Here is an 18,959-nt window from a genome sequence, read left to right on the forward strand (position 1 = left end):
AGCCCATAAACCGAGCCACATTTGACCAAAAAAAAAAACGGGGGCGCACAATATAGCGGTTCTGCTAGAAACGGGGAAGGAGCTTGCAGAGGCTGAGTAGTGTGGGAAGATAATTGCATAAAGGTTTAGCTTTCTCCATTTATGAAATTTAGTTTGTTAATATGCTAAGTCGTTATTTAAAATGTTGTTTTTTAGTCAATGGTTTTGTTGTCTTCTTAATTTCCTACCACTTTGTACTCACACCCACTGTAACAAAGTTTCTAACTTAATTCCTGCTCCCATAATTAACTTTCGTCCTGAGAACACCAAAAAGAAAATATTTTTGTGCTCTTTCTCTTTCTTTTCCTTTTTGATATTCATGCAAGTAGTTCTAAATTATTTGGTTCATTTCTTTAGTTTCATCTTATAGCCTTTATTCCGTTGCACACAGATAGTTTGACAAAATGCCTAAGCTGTTTGGTTGTTCAAATTCTGTTGTTCTTTCACAAGTTTTAATTTTACTTACTATTATGTAAGGAAATAGCACAAGATTGAAGGGAAGGAAAATGGTGTTTGGGCAAGTAGTAATTGGCCCACCTGGTTCTGGCAAAACAACTTACTGCAATGGCATGTCTCAGTTCCTCAGTCTTATTGGAAGGTAAGCCTCATTCTTTAGGGGGAGATTAGATAGAGTATGCTATATGTTAGTTTTTTAATAATTTGGGTATTGTATTTGCCTTATATATCTTGCCATTGGAATGCAGGAAGGTTGCTGTTATCAATTTGGATCCTGCTAATGATTCATTACCGTATCCTCTTTCAAGCATCATTATTCTCATAAGTGTCCTGTAAGTTGTATAGTTCAATTGATATGGTTTCCCCTAACAAAAAAATATAGCTATGAATGTGCTGTGAACATTGAGGATCTCGTGAAACTAAGTGATGTAATGGTGGAACATTCTCTTGGTCCAAACGGGGGTAAGCCTGATTCCTTTATTTTGTTTGAAGTTTTATTTTATTTTTTCTTTTCATGAAATTTCTTTAGTTTCAATGTGACATAACCAGTAGTATGTTGTGATGGAATACTTTAACAATAGGTACAGGTTGCTTCTTTTATAGATTTTGCTTTTGATAGCTACTCGGTATGCAACTCAATGGTTCTTGTAAAACAGACCATAAATAGGGATCTTTTTATAGGGAATTTGTGTCTTACTTTGAGCATATTCTGAAGTTTCTCCTGTCTTGTAAAAGCAGGTCTTGTGTATTGTATGGATTATCTAGAGAAAAATATTGACTGGTTGGAAGCAAAATTGGAACCTCTTCTTAAAGGTTAGTGCATTATTATGTTCTAGATTTATGAGCTAATCAACCAAACTGTAATGTCCACATTTTAAGTAGACTATATAAACTACTATTCTTCGTGTTCTGTTAACACATTCTAGGGACCTGACAATATTATTAACACTTCAGATCATTATCTACTCTTTGACTTTCCTGGTCAAGTGGAACTCTTTTTTCTTCATTCAAATGCCAAGAATGTCATCATGAAACTCATAAAGAAGTTGAACCTAAGGGTATAGCTCTGTTCTTTATATCTTGTGCATGTCAAACCATATATTATTTTTAGAACTCATGTACGTCCATTCTATGCAGTTAACTGCGGTGCATTTGATTGATGCCCACCTGTGCAGTGACCCTGGGAAGTATATTAGTGCATTGCTTCTATCCTTATCCACAATGCTACATCTGGAACTCCCCCACATAAATGTCTTGTCAAAAATAGATTTAATTGAGAGCTATGGAAAGCTAGGTGGAGTAATTACTTATTTTTATATGCCAGGTTTAGTGTATTTTATTTTATGCTAGTTATGGGCAACAGATTTCCATGCTGACTTTATAATTTGATTGTTGCAGCCTTTAACCTTGATTTCTATACTGACGTGCAAGACTTGTCATATTTACAATACCATCTTGATCAGGATCCTCGTTCTGCCAAGTACAGGTGTGTACTGTGTGCAGATTCTTTGCCTGCTAACCACGCTTTTGATTCTAATAGATTCTATTAGTACGTTGATATTTTGTACTTTTGTTGACACTTTTTTAACTGTTTTTATTCTAAAGAACTTAGATGTAACATTCCTTTTTATATTTTGCTATTTGTCTTGTCTACCATGGCTCTTTAATGCCATATTAAATTGTTGCTTTCATTCACATAAAGCTGGATTTTATGATCTTTTGTTATGGGGTGCTCCTGTGGTAGTATCAGCTTATGATGTAAAAGGTGCAATAATTGGCTGATTGGGTCATTTGTTAATATGATTCAATTTGTCCTGATGTGAATTGTAACTATGTGGGTAGATTGAATTCGCTAGTTGATATTTAGTTTTATACTTCATTATTCTTACTACACTTTGAATAGTCTAGCCTACTAATTGAAGTGGAAAGTTGGAAATGGTGTTGAAGGCTGATTTAAATGGTTCAGGTGGAAATTGCTTTGCCAGTATATTACTTATTTCTGACATTTTTTGTTAGGAAGAGATGTCATTTTGGGTACAACTTTTAAAATATAAATGTTCACATTAGGAACCTATGCAGAACTGATTGATAAATTATTAGGATATGGCATTGAATAGTTTTATCGTCCCACCCCCACTTAAAGATGTTGCTTGATAATGTTCTTATGTTCTCTAATTAATCCTTTAAGGCCAACTTTTGTTTTTATTCTGAGTAGCATTTTAGAAGAACTGTCAATATTACATTTGCAGAAAGCTTACGAAGGAACTATGTGAAGTTATTGAAAACTTCAGTCTTGTGAGTTTTTCGACCTTAGATATTCAGGTACACCGAATCTGCTCAGATTTTTCATCCATTCATGTCAAATGTTTAGAATCCTGAGTTGGAATTTCCTTTTTCAGGACAAAGAAAGTGTAGGGAATTTAGTGAAGCTGATAGACAAAAGCAATGGATACATATTTGCTGGCATAGAATCAAGTGCAGTTGAATTTAGCAAAATTGCCGTTGGCCCTCTTGATTGGGATTATTATAGATATCCTTTTTTCCTTGAGTCTATTTTGATTTTTTTTTAACCTTGGGATAATTAACTATAAAAATTTGAAATGTCATTACTGGCACTGCTGCATAACAGAACTACCATTGTTTAGTGCTTTCAATCTGTATAATCAGAGTTTTGCTTTCCATATGTATGCTGTTTTTAACTGGTTCTTCATTGGCCTAATAACAGCAGCGATGATGATATGGACTATAAAAATAGTTGTAATGATATAAAATTAATGATACTACTTTCAACCTCACTAGAAGAATATGTTCTTGCGATATTGATTTCAAATGACATGTTCACTAATGTTTATATTCCCTTTCTGGGTCAATTAAAGTGGTCAATGTTTCTATCCCCTTTGCTCGCACTATTGAGAGGGAATACACCAGTAGTATTTGCATGTTGAGCTTGCTAATGATATAGTTTTAGTTAGCGTTCTGATAATCTTGCATGTCTCAATTGCTTTGCTTACTTTCCTTTGACCACTTTCCTGGCGAAGCCTGCCTTAAAATATTGAATTCTGAGCTTCCCTTAACTCAGAAATCTACAGTTGCAGCGGTGCAAGAAAAGTACATGAAAGATGATGAAAATATTGATTAGGATGATTGATGGAGATATTAAGTAAATGAAAGAAAAAGATACGATGGTGAGTAATTTTACTTTGTTCATTCCCTGTTAAGTTGCTATTGTTCTGTGCTCGTTGCTTTTGTGAACTCTACTAATAGCTTGTTGTGACTCCCATTTCAGATATTGCACAGGTTATTTATTGTGACAGTTTGGATTTCTCGTCTTTACGGTAATGAAGATCATGAAAATGTAGTGGAAGCAGCAGAGCTACCAGCTACTTAATGCTATTAGCTAATTCTGGGTCTGTCCAACTGCCAAATTTGGCTAGCTTGTTTAGTTTTTAAGTTTGATATGTACAATATCATGAAGATCAGAAGCCTACATCCTAGTAGTCCTGAATGAGATTTTCGTTTGTTCTGAGGTTAATTCATTTTAATTTTTGCGTTCAGCATAGATGTTTTCTCATTGTTGGAGAGTGTGAGCAATGTGTATAGGAATTAGTCAATATTTATGCTGGATGACTGCAACGCATATGCCAAATGAAAAATCTAGTTACAAAATGATTGTTATGTTGAAGGGTATATATCATTTTATTCTTTAGATGACAGCATGATATTTGAAATGCTCTGCGAATATGTTATGCTGTCGTGTCATGCTCTGCAAAAGTCAAGCGTGGAAATTTAAGTCAAAGTAATGCAAGTAGAGAATACAGCTGAGTGTCATACTAACACCGATATGCGTGTGGTGCTTTGCTTCAGAGCAACTTGTTTCCTCAAGTTCCATAAGAATCAGGAAATGTACGCATCCGCGAATGAAGTATGGGTAATAAGTCTTCAAGCGTATCTAGATATTTTTAGGATATGGGAATTAAAATTAAGTAATTACATACAAATTTGAATCTTAAAATATATTTTTAACAGTAAATATAACTATACATATTATAATATCATACTCAAGTTTTATCCATTATCATTCCTAATTAAAAAACAAGCATTTGTTTGACGCTATTCAAATATACTTTTCCCTGTAATTTACAAGTTGACCGAAACACAAAAAAATGATGCCAAGTTCAAGAAAAAAAGGAAGACTTGGATATCCTCAACTTACACACGGACGCGGTGCCCGTCCAGGGTGTGTGCTCACGCGAACTAGTCAATTTTTTTTGGGAGGAGAGAGTAGTCAAATCAGTGGAAACACGTTGAACTTTCAACTTCCTCGTTGTATATATACAATAAAAAAAGTCTTGTTCATATTATCTGTTAAAATAAAAGGAAAATGTTGAGTGCGTTTGACAAGGTAAATAAGTTAAATTTTAATTTTGACTAAAATAATTTGTTATAAAAAAAGTTTATTTTACTAGTTTATAATTTTTTAAAAACATTTTTCATATAACATTTAAGTTTATAAGTTATCATTTGATTTTTTTAATTTTTATTCTCCCTATCTTGTTACGTTTTTTATGTTAAAAAATCCTTAACACTCTTTCACTCTCATCCTCTCACTCTCGTCAACTATTATTTATTTATAATACAAATGATTAAATTATACTATAAATTTTATATTATTTTTATTTAATAAAAATAATTTTAAAATATAATTATTATTTGTTTTACAAAAATCATTAAAATATTATTATCTTAATTTTTAAGATGATCAATTATATAAAATAAATTAAAATATAAGAATTGATAATCATTTGAAAGCATATACAGTTATCAAATTTCAAATTATAACCAAGTGATCAAATAAGCTATTTTATGTCATTTTACACTTGTCAACTAGTTTAATAATTTGTTACCGAATTTTTTTTTATCTCCAATTAATTTATTAGCTTTCAAGTTATATCTAATTTTCTTTTTGAACAATTTTATTTTGACTTAAATTTAAAATATAAAAAATTAAATTTAAAAAGTTTAAAAAACAAAATACTTGCTATTTGTAAACTTTTCTGCAAATTATTAATTTGTGCATCCAACCATACCAAGCACTATGAAGACCATGGTTTTCCTTGCCAACTAACCTTTGCTGTCCTTCAGTTTCGTAGTTTCGTAGTATCAATACCTAATTTAATTTCCTTCTAGAAGACACAATTAAATGGATCGACAAAATATTGATGACATTACGGAATTTGTTATTATTAATGAATGACATTGACATTTTCAATTAATCAACACCCTCGTCCTCAAGTAACATGTTGTCAATATTTTACAATCCACAACTCATTTTTCTACGCCATCGTCACCTTAATATATGAGATTACATGGTCTGAAAAGAATAAGCTAAACAGATACACAAATCTCGAACTAGTCAAAGATCATCATAGCCACGTTGGCACCTCTTACATTATTAAATTTCAAACCTTTGTTTTGACTCTGAGGCGTGCCAAGATTGATTAGATCCAGTCAAGTCCTCTACTTAGAAGAATAAATATATTTCTCAATACATCACCCTTTCTTGTTTTCAATCTAATCTTAATCCTTCCAAAAGTTCCTCACAGCAACCAAAACCCATCTTTGTGATCTTTCCATATGTTGAACCCTTTTGTTTGTGGCACTTTCCATCACCAAGAAGAAGATGGTGGAGCATGTTCAAGCCCCAGGAAGTCCAAAAGAAAAGGTAACAACCCATACTCCAATCGAGGCTTAGACAAGTTTTCTGCACTTTTGGCTGATCTTAACGAGAGAAGGCAAAAGGTTTACTCACAGATGAGTCCTCAGGATATATCTATCGTTCGATTTGCGTATTCCAGCAATGATGATTTCGTTCCCATCGTGGTCAAAGTGAAGAACAAGGAACAGAAAAAACACAAGAGCGAAGAACTCAGAGTTAGACATTTCACACCTTTCTTGGAGCAATTGGAGAAACCTAATGAAGCCACAGTGGAAGAAAGAAAGCAACCCAAGTTGGAATCTCATAAGAAGAATTATGGGTTTTCTTGGAACATGTTGAAGAGGCCTTCTTTTTATGTGCCATTGGTTATGGTATTGATTTTGGTTTTCTTGACCGTGTTTGGGAGATCCTTTGCAACACTTTGCACTTGTGTTATGTGGTATGCGGTCCCCATATTGAGTGGTGATAGCTCGAATCCTAGGAAATTGAAGAAGAAAGATAATAATAGTGAAAAGAAGATGGTGAAAACTGATCAAGGGTTACTTTCTCCAAGGAAACATGGCCACCAGAAAAGCTGGTGAAGATCGATTATCTGATATAATTCGTTCTTTTTTTAATGGTTTTTCTTCCATTTCCCTTTTCTTCGTTAGTATGTGTAAATATGTACACGTTTTCTTGGTGACGTTCTTGAGACAGGTTGAAAATTCAATACTTCTCTTGATGGCGTTTTCCCAGTGTAAATTGTGTAGAGAGATTGGGCTCGTATATATAATGATGTATATGGAGCATTCATGATTTTGTAAAGTTCTTTAAAATCAAACGCGATGATGATAATTCCAGTCTCGAGGCTTTTAAAGAACATTAAGTATACATTCTGATTAAACAGCTAACATTTAATATGTTATATCAAAGGGAGATGATAAGTTTTCATTATATATTAAATTTAAACCCTTGTCCTACTTAATATTTTTGTAGAATGCGCAGTTAACTGATTCAACCATTAAATTAATTTTATATAACTTAAATATTTGTATATATATTATTTAAAATTTAATATTTACTTAAATTTTAAAAATATATTACCTGTTAAAATAAAGTAATTTAATAAAATATTTAATAATTTTATTTATATAAAATTTTATAAATTGATTTAACGAATCTTTAAATTAACAATTAAAATTAGTTAATCTTACATTTTATAGAAATTATTAGATAATATCATTATTTAAATTTAACATTAGTCAATCTTAACTTTTTATTAAATATTTTTAAATTTTAAAATACTCTTACAGTATAAATATCTAAATTTAACATTTAATATTAATGGATATTACTTTTTAAATATTAAATTACTTTTATAGCTTTAATGTTATAAATGTTTTATTTTTTAAGGGACCGTTGATTTGATACTGTGTGGTGGTATATGGTGTCAATGCATTAAATATGTCTTATTAAATGATTTAAAAATATGTATAAATGATATTTATATTTTTTAATAAATAATTTTAATTAAAAATTTATATTTTATTCTCTTATTAGATGTTTATACACATATAATAGAAGGATTTATTTTTTACAATTTTGTTTAAGTCATGCCTTAAAAATATTAACTAACGTTTACCTATCTTTATAAATATATTTCTTCAATCTCACATTATTTGTCTTCTAAGATAATTATATTATTATAAAATTTGTTAATTATACAAATTTATCATAATAAAATATTTTTTCACAAGAGATCATTAATAAAGAATCAGAATATAATTTTGAATCTATTAAATATGTTAAATGTTAAAGTGTTTTTAAGATTATGATTAAATAATTAAAAATAATACCATTGTATGTAGATGCATAACTCAAATTGGATTCAGATTAAATTTGATAAAAAAATTAAAAAATAAAATACAAATATTTTCTTAAAAAATTTATATAGTATTTTGTTAATTACCTCTTTTTAATTGGCTTACATTTAGGTTTCTCATTCTTTTCATTGAGATTGAGAATAATTCTTTATTCAATTTTTAAATATTTTTAATATTTTAAAATAATATATAAATTTATAATATATAATTATTTTTATTAATATTAATAAATTTTGTTTTCTTAAAAGAGATGAGAAGCCGTAGCAATTATCAGTTGGGTAGCATTGTCTCATTATTATTTATTCCGCAGCCTATTTGTTGGTCCTCCTTTGTCATCACTTGTATATTATCTTTACCATCCAACTCACAAAAAAACATCCACCTAACTCCCCGCCAACTGAGTTAGGTTATGAAAAAATAAAAATAAAAATTTTAGAGACAGAATTTTCTTACACCAATATAAGTCTAAAAATTTTTACACTAAATCTCAACCTTTTATTTAACTTAAATTTAATAAGTTATAATTTATTATTTTACTAACTATTATATTTAAGTTAAATAAAAAACTCAAATTATGTGTAAAATTTTTTAGACTTATACTGGTGTAAAAAGATCATGCTTAGTGTAAGTCTAAAATTTCTTACAGTCAATCTGAGTCTTTTATTTAACTTAAATTTAACGGTCAGTAAAATAATAAATTATAACTCGTTAGATTTAAATTAAATGAAAGACTTATATTAAGTATAAGAATTTTTAAATTCCCTTATATATATATATAATTAAACTTTAATTTAATAAAGTTTAATATTTATTGATTTATCTATTCCATTAATTATATACACGCAACATTTTTTGAAGCACAACAATGTAAATACGTAACGATTTTTATTTATTGATCTTCGTTGCACGACGTGTTGCTTATTAATGCTTATTTACTCTTTTTCTTCTTCTGAATTTGAGAAAAGCTCGTAATAATTAAGTCTTAAAAAAATGAGGGAACTGAAGAGATAGTGGTTGTTTACTTCCGTGCAAGCCCAAATTCAAAGTCCTCGCGACAAATCTAGAAGTTCTGTGAAAAAAGTGAGATCGCAGAGGTTATACTATTAGAAAATATATGTCCGTTCCCACTGCAAAGAAAATAGAGCGCTTCCGTTGATCTTCTTCCATTCCACAAGCCAAGTATATATATCTTAATCGCTGCGCAAAAGTCACCAGGATTGGCAACGATTCCGGCGTGTTAAGCTCTTCAAATTCTTATATCCTTATCATCTTTTTCGACTTATGATCCCTTTTCTTTGTTTATTTAATATAGGATGATATTGATATATTGGAAAATTATAATTAAAACAGGAAAAGCTACCACGATTTTAAAACTACAAAAATACTTAGCATAACTTCATAGAAGTTTAAAATAGGTAAGCGCAGTTTATTTATATTTCAGACAACGTCGTGGACTAGAGTTGAAATACTCAATCATGATCTAGAGCCCAAATTATGACGTGCCTACTTGTTCAAGATAATCTCATGCATGCCATGTATTTCAGTAGACCACAAAAGAATGAAAGGTTCTTATTTATCGTTTATCGATGACCCCAGAAAATTGTATTAGAGCAACATACCAGAACAATCTACAAGTCTAGACATAAGCTTAGTCAAACTAAAATGCATTATCAATTAGATAGAAAAATTATTAACAAGTACTTAATTAGAGATTCTAATTAACAAATGTTTAGTATTAAGAATAGTATTTAGTCTTGCAATTTCTTTTAAAACGAAAAAAATTGGCCACTTTTATCGTGGGAATGCACTTGGAAAATTTCAAGAAGTGTCAATGACTTTATTAAGTATGGAGAACTATCTACAGTAATCTTTTTAGCCACGACAATAAAAAATAGTCATTGTTAACAAATTTTTTAATGTATCTAACGACACACGAAAAATATACAGTTTTTTCATTACAAATTACAAAATTTAATAAATTAATAATATTAAATATAATTTTAAATAAAAAATGTTATTTATTAACTTTTTATTTTGTAGTTTTAGATATATATTAAAAAAACCGTATAGTTAACAATAAGCATTATTGATAGTTCTATATTTTTAACATAATTGAGGGAAAAAAAAACTAAATTATTACCAAATTTTAGAATCCGCTTTCGATAATGTATGTGAACCATGTAATCTTGATAGGTTATTTTATCTTATTCATAAGTCTTCAATTACAATAACACATTTGATATCGAGAAAAAAAAATTAGATTATTGTTTTACACATGATTTAATTTTATATTTAATATCTTCTATCTCATACTTATACGTTTCATTCCTGTAAACAGCACAGCCTTATCATAACTAATGAGTGGGTGACACATATTTAACGCGGAATGACGCAACGGATTTTCACAGAACATGCAAAGCACAAAGGCCTTTTCTAGTTAAATTATTGTTAATACTAATATTAATATAGCATCTTATCATATCGTCCTCATCCACAATACAAGACAAACTCCAACGAAAAAAGGGAAGGTAGATAATTTAAAGAAAAAGGGAAATACAGGTTGTGGAGGTGCAAAGGCAAGGAGAAAAGAAACAGAAAGAAAGAGAACAGAGAAAGGGAGAGATCATAAGGTGACACACAGAGAGAGAGAGAGAGGGGGGGGGGGGGGGAGGAGGGGGAGAGAGGGAAGAAAACATGGGGTTGTGCTTTGGTTGCTTCGATGGGGGCAACAAGCGCATGACGAAGGAAGAAGAGAGATTGGCCTCTGAAGAAGCGCGCGCTAGAGCTGCTGAAGCCGCTCAGAAAAGGCATGCATGCATGCATTTTCTTAATTACCCTTCTTCTTTCAATACCATTTCATCATCATGCTTTGTTTATATCATGGCTATATATGTATATAATCATTGCATTTCCTGCAAATGTTTATGGATTTGGGTTTTTATTTGAACACCCATGCCACGTGGTATGTAAGAACCTAGATCATTATGCATGTGGAAATCGATCTATTGTTGTCATATTTTTTGCATGCTTCTCGTCCAATAATATCATATGTTAATTAATACCTCATGTTGCTACGTAAAGCTTTCGGCATGCATGGTGATTCTTCTTCGTGTAACTTGGGATTATGGTCTACATTTCCTGTTATGGAAATATACGATAATGGGAAAGGCATCCTGAGTGGGACATACATACATTCATACGTCCATGTGTTTGTGGAAGTTGATGTGTTAGAAGATGCATGCAAGTCCCATCGTAATTACTAATCGGTTACGTAGCATAATTGTGTAGAAAGCTGTAAAGATTTTTTGACCCATGAAAAAATAATATAATGTTCTTATAATGCCCTTTTTTGGGGTGATGATATAGGTATATGTCGAATAACTTTTAGGTGTTGATTGTCATTTCAGGCAAGAGCAACAAGAAGAGGCAAAACCACAAGAAACGGAAAAGCAAGCTGAGAACTCCAATCATGGCGAACCGTTTGTAAAAATTTAGTAATACGAAGGGCCACATACTTTTTGGCAAGTATTAACTTAAACTCTGGTTAAATCTCTGCTAAAGTACCATCATACAATTGAGGAGAAATTCCGTCAAATTTGATTAGGATTTTGTTGCATTTTTTTAATTAATAAATCATAAGCAAATTTTCCCTTTGATATGCTGCTTTGTTTCCCTTGCCGTTTGGTTAATAACCTTCAAGATTTAGACAATGTTCATCAATTTATTAGACCACATTGATAATGTGGTTTGACTTTTCATTTTTGATGCAGTGGCAGATGGGTTGAGGTTCCTGTTTATTAATGTAAGGTGAATGATCTATCTGACAAATTTTAACTTTAGGTTGCCCTTTTTAAAACTTTCTTGTTTCCTGTTAACAAGATTCACAATTTGCATAGACAAAGTTTGACGTTTACAGCAATGCAGCTCATTTCACCAAGTCAAAAAAGGTGCAACATAACAATTATTTAGCCAAAATCAACTTTGTATTGGGTACAGTGGCATGCATCTAATTATACAATATCAATGATAGCCAAATTCACAAATCTTCCTGAATACTGTTCGAGCGTAGCTTATACTGTGTCTGCAAAATGCCACATATCTACACCACTCATTCACATTAAAAAGTGATTAATGCAAGAGGGAGCATAACAAAAAGATTTTTTTTTCCCTAAATAAATTTGGTCATAGATTAGGTAGTTAATCTCAATATAGAAATTTCTTTATTCCTGATTCAAAACTATCATTAGAAAATCTTCTAATCAAATAGATAAATCCAAAACTATCAATCCAATCCAGTTGAATTGGGTTAAACTCACCCCTTTTCTACATTGTGTATATCAGGACATTCCTGAGTTATTATGTGTGTAACAGATTGAATTGTCAGCTAAGAAAGAAATTTAAAACTTCTTCGGTGCACAATGAAAGTATCTCCTTCCAATTTAGAATGTAGAAGATCATTTGCCTCATTGACTTTTCCTTTTTTTGTTTTGCAGAACTAAGTATAGAATCAAAGCCTCTGCACTGCCAGCTTTCCATTGTTCCGAAGATGAACAGAAGGTCTTCCTTACAACTGTACCATCGGTCAAATTTGTTGTTTTCCAGACCAAGAAACATTCTGTTTGATTGCAAAGAATTCGTGATGTAAAGGAAACAAGGAAAAGTTGAGAATGTAGTTTGGTGTTTTTATTCCCTTTCTTGATATTGAAGAAAATCGATTGTCCTTTTGCCAATATTCAATGCATCAACCAATTTATGTTTCTTTTTCTTTGAGTTGGGGGGATGGGGGAGAATGCTAAGGAGTAAGAACATGCACTTGTTTTATGATTCTATCTTCGGTGAAATACGTGCTTGCAACATACTCTTTCAGTAATAGTTTGAGCTGCCAAGAATATGAACAGAAATTGAATGTCATCAGATCAATTTAAGTGAAGGATCTTAAAGAGTATTACTCCCAGAACAAACAAGAACTAGTCCCAGGTCCCAGATTTGTGCATCTCATCTTGCAGTCAACCCTGCCGTAGGTTGGCAGGGTATTTGTAGGTTATCGTTCCTGTCAAATGGATGGATCGACTTGATTATTAAATGTAGAAGAAACGTTTAATACTCAATTCCCAATTCTTGGTTTTCCTGCCCTGGGACTGGGAGAATTGAAGAAAACAAAGGTTTATTGAAAATGTTGGCTGCTAATTTAAAATTAACAACGGGTTGTTAGATTGATAGGTGAAGTCGTAATCGTCATCTTGAATCTGTCATTAAGGGAAAAGCGATTGCCTTATCACTTAAGAATCTTCCCGGTAACATAAAGCTTGCTTCTCCTTTCTTGTTCTATTTTTCTTTCTTTTAATACCTGGCTTCACACCCTCAACAACCCTTTGAACCAACGTTAAGATCTCTATATGATGTTTACTAAGTACGCTAAATGAACAATTTGAAATAGTGATCAGCAAGAGAGTAATTTTCTTACACGGTAGAGAAACTGGAAAAGTACTAGAAAGATACGAAGGAAGAAACAATCACGCAGTATGTATCGTGGCAACTTCAAAGATCTGCTACTAGTCAATTGTCATTCTTTCATAAGATAATATAAAGGTAAAGCTTTACCATTTCTGTGGACCATTAATTCTACTTGTGAAACAACGACATTTGATTAGAACAGAATGAAGAAATATATAATAAGTAGCTAGATTTAGCTATACATTTTGAACAAATCAATGACCAACCAATGGTAATCGTGGGGTGAATATTTATGTCATTTAGTTGCTTCCCGCATGTTTTCCATTATGTTGTTAGTCAAGCGCACTTTCCCTCAACCAAAAACATTAACGATGTTTTCCCAAAGTCTCAATTACTCAAATTTATGCACCGGGGCAGAAAGCTTTAGCTCATAAGCAGCTTGAAAGAACTCTGCTGCTTGCTGTAATGAACCTTCCATTTTAGAAATCAATCCAAGGTTGAACCAAGCATCATGATTTGTAGGTTCTAACCGCAGAGCATTCATTAAAAAGCTTCTTGCAATTGGAAGTGATTGCATACCAAGTTTAAGCAACAATTCTGCAGCTGAAATGATACTGGGAATGTAATCTGGTTCTATTGACAATGATACTGAAAAGGAAACAAATGCCTCTTTATATAATGATTGAGCTTCAAGCAGCATCCCTGGAATTGTGCACAGCCATGGAATTACATATTAGTTGACCACAAGCATAAACAATCAATGCAGAAACATGCAGGGTTCAACCACAAAAACCAGAACAGCTAGGTTCCTTACCTGTAATATGCCAACTTCTTGGAGAAAAAAATTCTATCAACTGGGCTTTATCAACACAAGCTATTGCATCAAGCAAGGAACCGACATCCTTATAAATGGTAGCCAAATCCTGCCAGGCTTCCATTTCTAACTTCCTTTCAGTTAATGCCTGCTAAGAAAAGAAGAAAAAGTTAGAAGAGGAATTCTTCTCGATATCTCATAGATGAAACTAATCATTACAAATAACAATAATCAAATAAAATAAATTGCTCCAGATCATCAATTCCCATTCTTCCACTCTAGGCATAGGATAATCTTTCATCATCCGAACTGAAAATTCAAGCATATAATTTTAGGAAAGGAGGAAGAAGGGGGAGTTTCATTTAACAGATATCAATACCTCTTAGGAGTATTAGCTAAAACTAGTCTAGACATAGCCGTCTTTTCTTTAGCAGCTTTCAGCAGAAAAGGATGTTGCTTCTTTTCGATCTACTTTAATATCAGTTTATAGAAGCAACGTATAGAGTTGTTCGCTTAAAAGTATTACACACCTCATGTCTGAATGCTTGTGCTTGATCAAAGCTGTTAACTTGCATCCAAAGCTCCTTTTTGGCTTGAATTAATGCCAGCAAGATCCTATATGTCTCTATGGCTTGCTTTGGTTGCTGCTGAGCAATTTGAAATACTGCTTTCAATCTTAGAAGTTCCAGTTGATCCATCCTCCCAGCTTCGTCTAAAGCAAAATCAACTATTGTTTCAGCATCCTTAAACCGCTGTTGTGCTGATACTATGAGTGCTAACAACTGCAAACCTCTTGAACTGCCAACAATTACATCTGAGTACATAATTACATTGTTGTAAGCCGCATCCAGATTTCTTTGAATTGCATTTTCCAGTCCAAGGCTGAATATTGCTTCTGGGTCACCATTTCCATTTACAGCAGCACAGTTTAGAAAGTTCAAAGACTCTCGTTGAAATATACTTCTTTCAGAATCCAGTACAGAAGTTCTAGCTGCAGCCCCATAGCAAATACCAAGAAATTTGTGACCTTGACCCAAAAAATGCTTGTTTTGGTGCTTAGCTAGATCAATAACTTCATGTGAAAATTTAATGCCTTCGTGAGCATGATGAGGATCTTGGGAACAGAGTTCTGCTCCAAACAAAAATGAAGGAAAATGGAGTCTATGCTTTGCTTCAGAACTGCCACAAGCCTTTTTCAAAAGATTCAACGCTACTTCGTTATGTCCTGCTGCACTATAACACAGAGCAAGAAAGTACCACCTCTCAACTCGATTATATATACCAGGAAGAATCTGTTCTACATGATCTGCCAATAACTCGTACATCCCAGTGACTGAAAGCGCAAATGTGAGATGATCCATTATTTCAGCATCCCAGTCTATTTCCTGAATTGCCACCTTGCTCATGAGAATTAATAGCAAAAGTATTGCTTCTTCAACATTACTCTTGGGTGTTGTCTGCCCCCACACTTGCAACTGAGAGGGTAGGCCTACTTCAACACCATCATAGAGTAGCATTGTAGCTAAATCTTTTTGTACACCAGCCAACCTTCGTTGCTCTAAATTCCATGGCTTGACCAGAGCACAACGATATGCCATGACAGCTTCATCAAGAAAGCCTGCATTGATCCATAAGCTTGGAAGTAACTCCAATGCTTTATGGAACATCTCTTGCAACTTACAATCTCCACCAATACCCTCAGGCATTCCATTAGGAAGGGCAGATTCAACTGTATCAAGAATTATTCTGCACTCCTTTGCAGCCTCTGGCAAATATAAGAAAGCACTAGCATCATCAGAATCGGCACCCTTGAGTGTCAAACAAACCTCTCATCTCACCCATATAATCCATATAATGCAGTTAAATTTATACACGCTTATATGATGATACTTCAAATCGAGTAACCTTCAATATCTCATATGCAAAATTCAATTGCACGATTTAACAAAGGCTAATTTTCGTTTTATCAAGCAACATACAGGCACAAGAAAGTGGTCTAACAAAGGTAATATTAGGTACCAACCAATGTATCGCCCAAGTTCCTCTAATGATTTTGCTTTAAGCAAAATTGCCTCAAGAAGCAGGCTAACCGAATGCAATGACATCACATTCGGAACAATAAAATCAGCCTTCGAACGTGGTTTTCTTTGCTTGGTTCTTTCAGCAATTGCCTTGATCATCCTCGGGGTCAAACCCTTAATGTCTATACCCTGAAACACTTGAAGAGCAGCATCGAAGTTCCCTCTTTGGTATTCAAGCCTCCCTAGCAAAGCCCTAGCCTCCTGAAATTCACTCAAAATGCACATGACATGACATTTCAACCAAAAACAAATACACACAAAATGCATTACAATTTCATTTGCTGCCTACCTCGTAGTTTAAGGAAAGAGCTTCCTTCAGAGTAGATTCAGCTTCTTCAACTTGCGTTTCATCGAATTTCGGTTCCCATTCCCCAGTCCTCGAAGAAAGCCCACTGGCGGAGAAATCCCTCGTGGCGAGAGACTCCGGCGACCGTGGCGGCTCTTCGAATTTGAATTGCTCGCCGGAGCAAGCGCACAACATCTTCTCCGTAGAAAAGTGACTATCACTTCTCAGCAACACACACACCTTTTAAGAAACGCGTTTCCGTTAGCTTTGAACTACACAACTGAAATCAAAGCTATTAATTATTGTTAATTGTAATTAAGTTAGCATAATGAACAATGCAACGATGATGTGTTGAAGCAATTAACAAAGCACAGAGAAGGAGGATGGAGAGAGGTCAGAGAAAAAGCGAAGAGGACAAAAGGTTGTGCAGCGATGGTGAAAAGGGCGAGAGAAACGATGAGAACAAAGCATTGGATTTACCACAGCGAAACCAGATTCCAATAACGGAAACTTTGGCGGTGTTAGACGCCATGAAAGCTCAAATAATGCAAATGTTGTGAACTGGATTTGGAGATCTGAATATTATTTATTTATTTTCTGTGAATTTGCTAATGGAATAATAATAGTAGCAGCAATGGTGGTTGCAGAGTTGTGGATTCTTTGAAGCTGGTTTCACATTGATTCAACTTAACTTCAGTGTTGAAGCTTTCCCGTTCAAAAATATTTATTTGAATTTTTAATTAAAAAGAAAAGCCAGATAGGTGCCTGGGTGGGGACTAAAGAAAAGTGAAACCTAGTGGAATATGTCAGATGCATGATCAAATGAAAAAATAAAATAAAAGATACAGTTTAATATTTTTATTTTATTCTATTTCATTTTAATAATCTAAGAGACCTATATCGTGTATAAGTATTTCAATCTAACTAGTAGAATGATTAATAGATTAAATTCATGTTTGTTTTAAAGTTACAAGAATAATAATTTTATACTTTTAAATAATATATATTAAAAATTAAAATTTTTTAATCAATCGCAATATTATTTAAGTAAAATTTTATATTTAAATATTTTTATATACAAAAAAAATTTAACGATGGACTCACCTTCATTTATTAAAATATAAGACTTGAGTTGAATCCAAATTTAACTGAATGAAAAAAATAATTTAAAATTAATTTTATTTAATTTTAAATTAAATTTATCGTAATTAACTTAATATTTTAAATGTATAAAATTATAGTTTATCATATTAACTTAAATGTAAATTTAGAAATGAAATTAATTATATTATAGAATTGACAGTTATACGGGTACAAATTTTAAAAATTTTAAATCATGTTTTAATCTGCAAAGTTAAATTTAAAGAAATTTTAATAAAGAGAAATCTAAGACACCCAACTGATGACACACCCAGAAATCTAAGACAGCTTGACTTATAAAATAAAGAGAAATTTATCAGAATAAAATAAACATCATTAAACAGTTAGAAAGAAGGACAGACAATATCACCAACGAGTGAAGTACTTTTTTAGTGTTATTAATGAAATTTAAATAAAAATATTTGAGGGAAAAATTAATTAAAAAGCGAGTTAATTGATGTAGGAGAAGTTACTTGTCTTACTGACAAAGAGAGTTGGTAGTAAAAATGTTTTCCAAATTTTTAATTTAAGAATGGATGGGAAACATATTGCCTGGTTCAACTTGATTAAATCAATAGTTCCAACAATTCAAAAAATCGGTAGAGTAAAATATCGATTAATATTAGTCAATAATAAGCTAAAATCAATGGAAAAAACTGAATTGAACTAGGTACTTTCATTATTTGGGCTTCTTTAGTCAAAATATAATTTCAAACGCTATTCCTAGTTCCTACCTAATGACTAGACAAAACATGATTAATAATCCAGAAAATTAATCCCATCAGATATCACATTAGATTGGAATTGTAGTGCAACAAAAGGTAAAGGGTAGAATCTATTAATGGAGCATGAATAGCACGAGGGAGAGAGAGTGGTAGGGTAGTGAGTGAACCCGACATCTACGTACCTCGTCCTGCTTTTACGACATGTCTTTTCTCTTTCTTCTCCTTCCCTTTTAAAAAGTAATATTTTATATGTTGTATAGTTATCATGCAATTTCCTACTATTATATCAGCAATATTATGTCAAACAGAAAACCAAAACGTACAAGTTTGTGAGCACCTGGAAATTTGTATTGATTGAAAATAACTTGTTAGGATGCACTTTATAA

At 32.3% G+C, this 18,959-nt stretch overlaps 3 protein-coding genes across 7 annotated transcripts; 2 read left to right on the plus strand and 1 right to left on the minus strand.

Moving 5' to 3' along the window:
- The first annotated feature begins 12 nt into the window (after positions 1–12).
- LOC113864836 (GPN-loop GTPase QQT1) lies at positions 13–4,166 on the plus strand. Of its 4 annotated transcripts, none has more exons than XM_027499007.1 (12): positions 13–123; positions 517–637; positions 744–788; positions 878–957; positions 1,234–1,308; positions 1,450–1,553; positions 1,633–1,789; positions 1,894–1,981; positions 2,745–2,817; positions 2,895–3,025; positions 3,583–3,680; positions 3,760–4,125. In XM_027499007.1, the coding sequence occupies exons 2-11, from the start codon at positions 546–548 to the stop codon at positions 3,632–3,634; spliced, it is 897 nt and encodes a 298-aa protein (XP_027354808.1). In that variant the 5' UTR covers positions 13–123; positions 517–545; the 3' UTR covers positions 3,635–3,680; positions 3,760–4,125. The 4 variants fall into 4 exon arrangements, with proteins under 4 accessions (XP_027354808.1, XP_027354807.1, XP_027354811.1 ...); XM_027499006.1 differs by having other exon boundaries at positions 3,782–4,125; XM_027499008.1 differs by having other exon boundaries at positions 44–123; positions 524–637; positions 3,782–4,166.
- A 1,815-nt stretch (positions 4,167–5,981) lies between these two features.
- Positions 5,982–7,106, plus strand: LOC113866363. Its single transcript, XM_027501250.1, has one exon. The coding sequence runs from the start codon at positions 6,130–6,132 to the stop codon at positions 6,790–6,792; it is 663 nt and encodes a 220-aa protein (XP_027357051.1). The 5' UTR covers positions 5,982–6,129; the 3' UTR covers positions 6,793–7,106.
- A 6,579-nt stretch (positions 7,107–13,685) lies between these two features.
- LOC113865562 (protein NPGR1-like) lies at positions 13,686–17,403 on the minus strand. Of its 2 annotated transcripts, XM_027500218.1 has the most exons (7): positions 17,189–17,314; positions 16,712–16,948; positions 16,365–16,623; positions 15,835–16,106; positions 14,872–15,798; positions 14,342–14,489; positions 13,686–14,229 (listed from the first exon to the last, which is right to left on the minus strand). In XM_027500218.1, the coding sequence occupies exons 2-7, from the start codon at positions 16,901–16,903 to the stop codon at positions 13,919–13,921; spliced, it is 2,109 nt and encodes a 702-aa protein (XP_027356019.1). In that variant the 5' UTR covers positions 16,904–16,948; positions 17,189–17,314; the 3' UTR covers positions 13,686–13,918. The 2 variants fall into 2 exon arrangements, with proteins under 2 accessions (XP_027356019.1, XP_027356017.1); XM_027500216.1 differs by having other exon boundaries at positions 14,872–16,106; positions 17,189–17,403.
- Between the last annotated feature and the right edge of the window lie 1,556 nt (positions 17,404–18,959).

This window comes from Abrus precatorius, unplaced genomic scaffold (assembly GCF_003935025.1).
Source record: "Abrus precatorius isolate BTA unplaced genomic scaffold, Abrus_2018 Scaffold4, whole genome shotgun sequence".
In the NCBI taxonomy this organism is placed as follows: Eukaryota; Viridiplantae; Streptophyta; class Magnoliopsida; order Fabales; family Fabaceae; genus Abrus; species Abrus precatorius.